The sequence below is a fragment of the Argiope bruennichi genome, chromosome X2, assembly GCF_947563725.1.
Source record: "Argiope bruennichi chromosome X2, qqArgBrue1.1, whole genome shotgun sequence".
Lineage (NCBI taxonomy): Eukaryota > Metazoa > Arthropoda > Arachnida > Araneae > Araneidae > Argiope > Argiope bruennichi.
The window spans coordinates 134,420,667-134,432,283 of record NC_079163.1 but is presented as its reverse complement, the minus strand read 5'-3'; the positions used below and the strand labels follow the sequence as shown (position 1 = coordinate 134,432,283).

Genomic DNA, 11,617 nt, shown 5'->3' with positions numbered 1-11,617 from the left:
AGCAAATCCTCAGGGCAGAATGATGCACCGTATCAAGCCTGCGCAAAACAGAAGGGCGTGCAGAACCATATATCATGCAACCGTAATCTATACGGGATAAAATAACGGCTTGGTATATTCGGAGAAGGGATGGGCGATCGGCTCCCCATGAAGTATTTGACAGCACTTTTAGGATATTAAGAGACTTCTCACACTTCTTTCGCAGATATAGAATATGCGGAAGGAAAGTGAGTCTTTTGTCAAAAATCACTCCCAAGAATCGCACGTCATCCTCAACAGGAATGGCGTTTCCTTGAATGTTAATTATAGGATCTGGGTGCATGTTTCGCTTCCGGCAGAAATGTACGCAACGACTCTTTTCTGGAGAAAGAGTGTGTCCATTTCTTTCACACCAGGAAACTAGTTTGTTCACTGCATTCTGTAGTTGCCTTTCAATCAAGTGCATATTACAGCCTTGAGCAGAAATCTGTAAATCGTCAACATATAGTGTCCCTTGAACAGATGGTGGAAGTTGCTGTAGAATTTCGCTAAAGTGAGTTATATAAAGCGTAACACTGAGGACACTTCCTTGTGGAACACCCTCAGCTTGGATAAAAGGATCGGAATAAAAATTACCGACACGTACACGAAATATCCGAGTAGTCAAAAATTTTTTAATAAAAACAGGGAGGTTTCCTCTAAAATCCAAATTTAAAAGTGTTTGAAGAATACCGTAACGCCACGTACGATCGTAAGCCTTTTCAATATCGAAGAAGATGGAAACAAGATGATTCCTGCGAACAAAGGCATTACGAATTTGTGTCTCCAGAAGAACTATGTTATCAAATGTTGAGCGTCCTCGTCGGAAGCCACTCTGCAACGGTGAGATGTATCCATGTTTCTCTAACTCAAACACTAGGCGGGCATTGACCATACGCTCGAGAGTTTTGCACATACAACTCGTCAAAGCGATTGGCCTGTAGTTCAAAGGGCTGGCAGGATCCTTTCCCGGCTTAAGGATTGGAATCACTATTGCCTCTTGCCATTGTTTAGGGAATTTATGCTCATACCAGATTCGATTAAAAAGTTTTAACAAATTGGACAGCGACACCTCATCTAAATGGCGAAGCATACTGTAAGTGATTCCATCAGGACCAGGGCTAGTTTCATGTGCTTGACGCAAGGCGTTCTTCAGCTCAAACAGATTAAAAGCGTTATTGTACGCAAGAGATTTACGTGTAGTAAAATTTAAATTAATTCCTTCCGCTCGCTTTTTGTTCACTTGAAATTTAGGACTGTATGAATTAATAGCTGAAACTTTTTCAAATGCTCTCCCGAGAACATTGGCAACTTCTACAGGTGAGGAATAAATTACATTTCCCGATTTCAACACAGGAAATGAAAATTCCGGATATATTCCATTAGCTGCCTTCACTTTCCTCCATAGTAGTTTGCTAGAGGTAGAGTAAGTGATGGAGGAGACGTATTTAAGCCAGGATTCCCTCTGGCTACGCCGTCGAATGCAGCGAGCATAAGCTTTGGCTCGCTTAAATGCAACAAGATTTTCCGTTGTTGGGTATCTGCGAAATTTGTTCCAAAGATGTTTTTGTTTCTTATAACTGTCGTGACAAGCCTTGTTCCACCACGGTCTGCGGAATTTCCGTAGACGGGGTGAGCTTTTGGGGATACATTTATTTGCAGCTTTCATAATGCAATCGTGGACTATCTGTACTGCTGACGAGATATCTGCTGTGTTAATCATATTTTCAGTAATTTTAGCCAGTTGTGAGAAATCAGTCCAATTCGCATGCTGGAATAGGAAGCGAGGTCGACCTTGAGTCGTACCACCACCATCAGCATGAGATACTATTACAGGAAAATGATCACTCTCGTGTAAATCGTTTCCAACTGTAAAATTTAGCAACGGAAAAAGCATTGGTGAACATATGGCGAGATCTAAACTGTGAAAGGTACGCGAGGGTTCGTGGAAGTACGTTTTCTCTTCATTATTTAGCAGACAGAGAGCATTATTAGTGATGAACTGCTCAATCTGTCGTCCACGAGAATTTGTGCTATGCGAACCCCACAAGGTACTATGGCCATTGAAATCACCAAGTAAGATAAAAGGTGCTGGAAGTTGCTCTACTAAAGTGTCAAGATCTTTTTGACTGATTGAATCATTAGGTGGTAAATAAACACAACATACTGTAATTAATGTTCGTACATGTACTTGAACTGCCACAGCCTGCAAATTAGTATGAAGTGAGAGAGGTGTGCTGGGAAAAGAATTGGAGGTCAAAATGCAAACGCCTCCAGAATTATGCGAATTAATGTCCGAATCTTTCCGAACAGCATTATAACCCCGCAATTTAACACTTTACCGACCGGTAGCGGTTCGAACATACTATGCCATTTCACCGCCCGCTCAGCTGCACCCAGCTGCACTCGAGAAAACGACAGCTGAATTTTTTTCAGGGCATGCTGAATTGGTGGAAAACGTAGTCACCACAGATCGGTCAAAAGTCGATTAATCGACGACCGGTCGGTAAGCGCTGGGGAGCAAACGTCGAATAATCGACGACCGGTTGGTAAGCGCTGAGAACAAAACGTCGATTAATCGACGGCCGGTTGGTAAGCGCTGAGAACAAAACGTCGATTAATCGACGGCCGGTTGGTAAGCGCTGAGAACAAAACGTCGATTAATCGACGGCCGGTCGGTAAAGTGTTAAGAGGCATGTTTGATTTCAAGAAAGTTTCTTGAAGACATAAGCAAGCTGGATGAAATTCGTTTAGAATGGTCCTAATTTCATTTAGCTTGGACCGAGTGCCACGACAGTTCCAAGAGAGGAAATGACCCATCAAGAAAACGTTGCATGAGAGGTATTAGGGACATTCGTTAGAGTCGTCGATAAATCGCAACTCATTTGGATTTCATCCTCCTCTTCGGATGGATGAAGTGCGATTAGTTCGGGACTTTTGGGCACGCCACTGAAAATGGACGATAGATCCTTTTGGACTATACCCTGATTCGCAAGTCCCAGAGCGACAGAGTTATTTAAACTTGATGCTTTTATCTTTTGTGAAAGATGTTTTTCGGAAACGCCACGTTTCGAAAGCTTAAGCTTTAGTGATTTATTTGATTTCCGTTTGCGTTGAGCTATTTCAGGTTTTCCAGTTTCAGGAGCACTAGTTACAGACTTTTCAGTATCGGAGTCTGATTTCACAGGCGGCTTACTTTCATCGATATTTTTAACACAATTAGTGCAAGAGCAATTTGCACAAAATTGTTTTTGCAAAACAGAAGCATAAGTTACACCAGGTGTCGGTGTCTGGACATTGACTTTACGCCTAGCTTCAGAGTAAGAGATATTTTCTTTATGTTTAATTGTTAGAATCTGTTTCTCCATCAACCAACGTGGACATGACCTAGAAAATGAAGTGTGATTGCCATTGCAATTCACACGTTTTTCTTCAGCGGAACACTGCTGACTTTCGTGGCCTTTCACTGCACACCGGGCGCAAGTGAGAGTCCCTCGGCAGTTGGATTTCGAGTGTCCAAATCGTTGGCACTGAAAGCACCGGAGAGGATTTGGTATGTAAGGCCTCACGGCTAGTCTCATATAGCCCACTTTTACCCGTTCTGGCAATTTAGGTCTATTGAATGTCAAAATAAAGTGTTTTGTGGGAAGGAGTTGTCCATCCCGCCGAATTGTTATACGGCGTACATGCGTCACTCCTTCGGGTTTCAATTCTGCTGTAATTTTGTCCAAGGTGTCGTTATATAGCTCGCCACAGGTTATTACGCCTTTTGAAGAATTAAGTGTCGTATGAGCGCTTACACTAACGGTTAGAGATGCTAATGCCTTCAATTTAATTATTTGTTGAGCTTGCTTGCGGCTACCGACTTCTACAAGTAAGTCGCCAGAGCGAAGTTTTCGAGTTGAAACAACTTCTCCAAGTGCTCCTGTCATTGCTTTTTCTACTAGAAACGGTGAAACGCTGTTAAATGTTTCGTTGTTTTCAGAAATGCGTTTTACAATAAAGAATTTGTCGAAAGGTTTTTCAAAAAGGTTAACATTCTTTTGTTGCCCACTGAAGGGAGCAAAGTTTTTTTTGCCCATACGATATTGATGAGGATTCAAGCCCAGCGGCATCGCCCACCACGGAGCCCTACTCGGGATAGCAGTAACTGGCTCTAGATATCCCTAGCCTCAGCACTTACCATAATGCTAACTGGTACCTATACGCTCGGAGTTACCCCCGGGGACAGTGACCACCCTTAACGCCAAGCCCAAGGAGTAACCCCTTCGCTTGATCCCTAGCAGACTAACCACTTACGTGACCATCTACAAGCCGATTGACACACCGGGGACCACAGTGTACCGCCCGTCTAATGGGTCGCCACGCACGGCCAACACGTGGGGGTTTGTGGCTGTCCATGAGAAGCAAGAAGCAAACAGAGCGGCGACAGCTTCTCATGGAGAGCTCCCTCGACTACCCTCGAGGGAAAGAAAGAAAAGGAGACAGCAGAAGGCGCAGTGGAGAGTAAACATAAAGGGAGTAAAGATCCCTGGGAACCTCGGGATTGGAACACCCGTACTCACCTATAGTAGGTGAGCCCCTGAGGGGAAATAGGATGCCTGCAATTTGAAAAGTTACACAGTGTCTCTAAAGCACTCATACTATCTGAATAAATGCAGTAATAAGTCTCTTTAGAAAGAGAAATTCTTTCGAGAGCTAACAAAATTGCAGATAGTTCAGCAGTCAAAACAGAACACGAATCATGCAGACGGTAACTATATGTAACCTCTGGAAAGACAATACCACACCCGACAGATTGAGAGGATTTTGATCCATCAGTGTATATCGGTATGTAAGTTGAAAGTTGATGAAGATGAAAATTAAATAACTGCTGGAAAACTACAGAAGATGTAGTAGCTTTATTAAAATTCAAAAAAGGGTTAAAATATGAAAAAATTGGATAATCCCAAGGGGGGAAAGATAAAAAGTTAACTGGATGAACCTCGACATTTCCAAGGCCCAAATCCTGAATATCAACCCTTATTCTTTCATGAAAAGGCAGAATATTATAAGGACGGGCATTGTAAAGTCTATGAAGACTAATAGGCACCGTTAAATTCTGGACTGGGTGTTTGGGAAGAGAAAGCATGCGGAAGAAGTATCGAACTGCTAGCTTTCTTCGCCTTAAATGCAAAGGTAACTGATGGGAAATCACGTACAAACTCTGAACTGGTGAAGTCCTGAAGGCTCCAGTGCAGATCCGTAATGCAGAGTGGTGCAATGGATCGAGTCTTCGCAAAATGTTGGATCGAGCAGAACCGTATACTTTGCAGCCATAATCAATGCATGAGAGTATCAATGCGTGAGAGTATCAATGCTTGATAAATGCGAAGTAACGAAAGTCGATCCGCTCCCCAAGCTGTATTCGATAGAACTTTTAGAATATTGAGTTTTTTCTCACATACCTTCCTTAAATGAAGTATATGTGGAAGGAAGGTGAGTTTTCTGTCAAAAATAATTCCTAAAAAGCGCATCTCTGCAACAACCGGAATGGCAGTATTACGGATATAGACCACAGGATCTGGGTGAAGACTTCGCTTTCTACAGAAATGAACGCAACAACTTTTCTCAGGAGAAAGTGTGTGTCCATTTTCATCGCACCAAGATAAAAGTTTGTTGATAGCGATTTGCAGTTGTTTCTCAATGAAAGGCATATGCGATCCTTGACAGGATATCTGAAGATCATCCACGTACAAGTTTCCAGTAACAGTTGCTGGTAAAACTTTAAGAATTTGGCTAAAATGTAGAATAAACAAAGTAACACTTAAGACGCTTCCCTGAGGAACGCCTTCCTGTTGAACAAAAGTATTTGAAAGATAACTGCCAACTCGAACACGGAAAATACGACAAGATAGGAAGTTTTTTATAAAAACAGGTAAGTTTCCTCTAAGACCAAAATCAAATAATGTGCGAAGAATTCCATAACGCCATGTGCGATCGTATGCTTTATTAATGTCGAAAAACACCCCAACAAGATGGTTTCGACGGACAAAGGCATTACGAATGTGAGTTTCCAAATGAATAATGTTATCGATGGTGCACCTTCCCTTTCGGAAGCCACTCTGAAAGAGGGGAATACAGTCATTTTTTTCCAATTCATATACAAGTCTCGCGTTAATCATACGTTCGAAAATTTTACACAGGCAGCTTGTTAAGGCGATTGGTCTGTAGTTCAATAGATTACATGGTTCCTTTCCAGGTTTTAGGAGTGGTATTACAACTGCTTCATGCCACTGGGAAGGGAATATTTGATTATTCCAGATTCTGTTAAATAGGCAAAGAATATTAGCCAAGGAATCTTCATCCAGATGGCGGAGCATGTTGTATGTAATTCCATCCGGACCAGGGCTAGAATCATGAACTTGAAACAGTGCTCTTTTTAATTCATTGATTTGAAATGCGCAATTATACGGATGAAGATGGTCGGTTTCGAAATGGAGATGTATTTTCTCAGCACGCCTCTTAGTGGCGAGGAATGTTGAATTATATGAGGCTGTGCTTGAAACTTTCTCAAATGTTTGACCGATAATGTTAACGACTTCTATAGGAGAAGAATATGAAACGTTTCCTGTGTTTAAAACTGGAAACGAGAACTCCTGGTAAATCCCATTTACTGCCTTAACTTTTCTCCAAAGTTGCGCACTGGTTGTATTTGAAGTGATAGAGGAGACAAATTGGAGCCATGATTCCCTTTGGCTACGACGTCGAATGCGCCGTGCATTTGCTCGAGCTTTTTTAAAGGCAATGAGATTCTCCGTAGTTGGATACCTACGGAAAATTCCCCACGATTTCTTTTGTGTCTTGTAAGCGTTGCGGCATGCATCGTTCCACCACGGCCGACGAAATGCTCGTGGGTGGGGTGAGCTCTTAGGGATTGCAATGTCAGCAGCATTTCTAATTGTGTTAATAACATTTTGAGTAGCATCAGTTATATTTTCAACAGCAACCATTGCTTCTGTAATAACTGCAAGTTCAGTGAATGTTCCCCAATCTGCCCGCTGGAATAGATATCGTTGTGGACGCTGTGTTCCACAAGTACTATCAGCATGGGAGACGATGAGGGGGAAGTGATCACTATTAAATAGACTATCTCCAACTCTTAAATTCAGCAATGGGAAAAGTGAGGGAGAACAAATAGCAAGGTCAATACTGTGGAAAGTATGCGTCGGCTCATGGAAATGCGTTTGCTCATCATTATTAAGGAGACAGAGACAATTTCCCGAGATAAATTCTTCAATCTGTCTCCCCCGAGAATTTGAGCTATCTGAACCCCATAAAGGACTATGGCCGTTAAAGTCACCAATCAAGAGAAAAGGTCTAGGAAGCTGATCAACTAAAGCATTGAGGTCGTTTTGACAAATAGTTTCATTTGGCGGTAGATAAATAGAACAGACTGTAACGAGAGTTCTAACGTGAACCTGGATAGCTACAGCCTGTAGAGAAGTATGAAGAGTTAGTGGGGTACTGGGGAACTGGTTGGAGGTCAAAATGCAAACTCCACCGGAACTAATTCTCCCAGTATCAACATCTTTCCGCACAGAATTATAACCACGAATCTTAAAAGGAATATCTGACCTCAGGTGGGTTTCCTGAAGTGCAAAGCAAACAGGTTGAAATGTATTTAATAAAACCTTAATGTCAGAAATCTTGTAACGAATGCCGCGACAATTCCAGGAAAGGAAAGAACACAAAGAATTATTTGGGGAATTTTTATTATCATTCGTAGGCGGAGTTGCAGAAGCATCACAACTCATCTGAAAATCATCTTCCTCCTCGGAGGGATGGAGTCGCAATAATTCCGGACTCTTCGGCTGACCACCGAATAAGGAAGTTAGGTCTTTACGAACAAGGCCAGATTTTGCCATATCTAAGGCAAGAGACTTTTTGGTAGAAAGAGCTAAGGTAATGTCTTTAGAAGAACGACCTGTTTTTGAAAGTTTCAGTGCCAGTGATTTCTGTGATTTTGAAATTTTTTTCCTCTTTGGTTTTAACTTGTGTGGTGAACCAGCATCTGAAGCATCTAATTCAGTTGTTAGCTGATTATTAGAAAGGGAAACACGATTTATCCTGTGCATTTCCAGGAGTGAAAGGAGTTATTACCTTTGCCGCTTTTGCATAACTAATGCCAGCCGGTGGTAGACGGGCTTTCACAATCCTTTTTGCTTCCGGATAAGATATTTGATTCTTAACCTTGACAGAGAGTACTTCCTTTTCTAATTGCCAGATAGGGCAAGTGCGGGAAAAGGAGCTATGCTCTCCTTTACAGTTAACGCATTTTTCATTTGCAGTGCAATCAACGCTCTAATGCCCGGCCTCAGCACAACGGGCACAGGTAACAGTACCTCGGCAAGTAGCTTTGGAGTGACCTATGCGCTGGCACTGAAAGCAACGAAGTGGGTTTGGTATGTATGGTCTGACAGCTAATCGCATGTAACCCGCCTTAATAAATTCGGGTGTCTTTGGAAAGTGGAATGTCAGAATAAGGTGTTTGGTCTTCATAACATTACCATTCCTTTTAATTGTTATTCGCCGGACTTCCGTAACGCCTTGGTTTCGTAATTCTTTTAAAATTTCGTCAGTCTCCTCATTATACAACTCTCCACAAGTAATAACTCCTTTAGAAGAGTTCAGAGATCTGTGTGCACTAACAGTGACAGGTATCGTTGACAGAGATTTAATTTTCAAAATTTTTTGAGCTGGTTTCTTATTGGCTACTTCAACAAGTAAATCGCCAGAGCGAATTTTCCTTATTGCTTTAGCTTCACCGATATGCCCAGATATAGCCTTTTCAACTAGAAATGGCGACACACCGTGAAATGTTTCATTTTCAGATGATACACGACTAATTATGAAAAACGATGGTGATGGAATTTGATTTTGAGGCCCCATACGATATTGCGAATGATTCGGGCCCGACGGCACCGCCCACCATGGAGCCCAACAAGGGAAGGCAGCCACCGGCTCTGGCCATTCCCAGTCTCGGCGCTTACCTTGGTGCTAGCCGGAACCTATACGCTCGGAGTTACCCCCGGGGACAGTGACCACCCTTAACGCCAAGCCCAAGGAGTAACCTCTTCGCTTGATCCCTAGCAGACTAGCCACTCAGGTGACTACCTACCAGCCGATTGATGCACAGGGGACCACAGTACACCACCCGTCTTTCAAATGGGTTGCCACGCACGGCCAACACGTGGGACTTTGGCTGTCCATGAGAAGCAAGAAGCAAACAGAGCGGCGACAGCTTCTCATGGAGAGCCCCCTCGCTTGCCGTCGAAGGAGGGAAAGACATAGCAGACAGCAGAAGGCGGAGAGGAGAGCGAACTGAAAGGGAGTAAAGATCCCTGGGAACCTCGGGATTGGGACACCCGTACTCACCTATAGTAGGTGAGCCCCTGAGGGGACTCTCAAACTGAAGAAGAGGGGGTGTAAGTGAAGTCGTGTGAAAAGTAGCGAGTCGGCAACAAAAGCGGGAAGTTCAGCCGTTGGAGAGACGGTAGAGCGAAGTTCGCAGGAAGCCCTCTCCTGCTGGATTCTGTCTATCCGCTTCGTGTGCTGCTGTCTACTCAAGTGTGATACTGTAGTCTACTGTGTTCGTCTCAGCTGTACATAGTTGTCGTCTTTGTGCTGTCCTGTCTTCGTGAAAATAAACGTCGTTTTTTTTCTACTGATGCATGCTGATTGAGCGTTCTGCACACCATATCACTTCCACTATCCAAACGAACCCGGAAATTTCGTAACATTTGGTGTCAGAAGTGAGATAGTGGTCAACAGTGTATGGTGAAAACGAGATCTCAGGCTACGATGGCTCATAGCTTTAATGATGAGTTACTGGCTCTGTTGGCTGAGATGAAGAAATCTATGGAAGCTGGACAAGAGGAGATGAAGAAAAGACAAGATGAGATGAAGCAAGGACAAGAAAGAATGGAGCAGGAGATGCGATCCGGACAAGAGAGAATGGAGGAGATGAAACCGGATTGGAGAAAGAGATGCGTTCCGGTCAAGAAAGAATGGATCAGATGACAGCCGGATTGGAGAAAAAATTGGAATCCGGACTAAAGAAACTTTTGGAACAAATGAAAGCCAGGAGGAGTGAATTACAGAAAGTCCTTTCGTCGTGGAAAGAAATTTTAGAAGATAAAGTTAACAAAACTGAACACATCCAAGTTATCACAGAAGAAATTGAAGGAAGCAGCGAGAGCCAAGTGGAAGAAAAGACTGAAGATCGAATGGAGACCGGTGTCATCGAAAGGGAGCTTATCCAACCGGAGGATTAACCGAAGTTTAATAAAGACAGGAACGAACAGGGAGAATGTCAAATAATTGCGGAACTGAAACAGTCTTCTCCGAATGAGTCCCCGGAAGTGGAATCGAAAGTGCAGGCGCTTGGGGACAGAGAAGATGGACTTTCTTCGGACGGGTCTGTTGGTGGCGACCCATGCTCGATGCCTATGGATGCAAGAGTTAATGCGACCCTGTTTGGATTGGATTCGTCCCAAAGATTAAAGGGACTACCTCTCTGCAAGCCTCTTGGTATCTCCTTGCATAGTGACACGGAAGAAGACTACGTGGCTGGAATCGCTGATCCCTGTAGTCACGGTCTCAATTTCCTTCAAGAATTCATCTTTGATGTGGATCTGCATAGAAGTGTGATGCAAATAGGAGCCGAGGAATCTCCTTTGCATCCGGACATGTTACGTCGTCGCAAAAGGACCCTTCCAGCAAAAACAGATATGCTCTTCAGAAGATCCTGTGTGGAGGGCATTGGACAATTCTCGAGTGTCGAGAATAGACCGGGAAGAGGTGGACGTATTCCCGTGAGAGCTTTGGCGGCGAAGGTGAATCCCTGGCTTTCGAGTGGACTTCAGAAGGCACTGTTGGATCATCCTGATATACGGCTGGTTCGATGGAAGAAGTCTGGGTGTACAATCCGACACGACGAAGAGGCCCGAGTCAAAATCATTGAGAACGTTCGGATGGATCTTTAGTCACCGCCAAATTAGTAAAGGATATCATCTTGGAAAGACCGGAAGTCGTCTAAAGCATCATCATCACATACATCACATCATTCGGAAGCCTACTCCAGCTGTTGGATTGAAGTAGGACTGCCGGGACGTCAGTCTTTGAAGAGGGGAGCAACGTTACAAACCTGTAATTTTGCTTCCCAGTACGACTAGTGTCATCGTCAGAAAGACAGGATGTACGATCTGTCCTGTTCGTGCTGAGAGTCAATGAACTCAGAGCTTGGCGACTAACTTGGCGATGAATTTGGCGACAAAATGGATCATACTGGAAAGTTCGAGAAGTTTTACGACCCATCCAGTAGGAACCGAGATACACCCAGACACGTCCTGATTGGTCTGGAAGATTCCAGACCTGCCCCCCGTAACTATAAAAGACAGGCACTCTCAAGCTGAAGAAGAGGGGGTGTAAGTGAAGTCGTGTGAGAAGTAGCGAGTCTTCAGCTAAAGCGAGAAGTTCAGCCGTTGGAGAGATGGTAGAGCGAAGCTCCCACGAACCCCTCTCCTGCTGGATTCTGTCTATCCCCTTCGTGTGCTAC

General features: G+C 43.6%; 2 protein-coding genes across 2 annotated transcripts; both read right to left on the bottom strand.

Annotated features, from left to right (window-relative positions):
• Window positions 1–2,837: 2,837 nt before the first annotated feature.
• On the bottom strand, window positions 2,838–3,950 carry LOC129959901 (uncharacterized). Its single transcript, XM_056072798.1, has one exon. It carries the CDS (start codon window positions 3,948–3,950, stop codon window positions 2,838–2,840), a length of 1,113 nt encoding a protein of 370 aa, XP_055928773.1.
• A 4,411-nt stretch (window positions 3,951–8,361) lies between these two features.
• Window positions 8,362–8,949, bottom strand: LOC129959900 (uncharacterized). The gene has a single exon (XM_056072797.1). The coding sequence runs from the start codon at window positions 8,947–8,949 to the stop codon at window positions 8,362–8,364; it is 588 nt and encodes a 195-aa protein (XP_055928772.1).
• Between the last annotated feature and the right edge of the window lie 2,668 nt (window positions 8,950–11,617).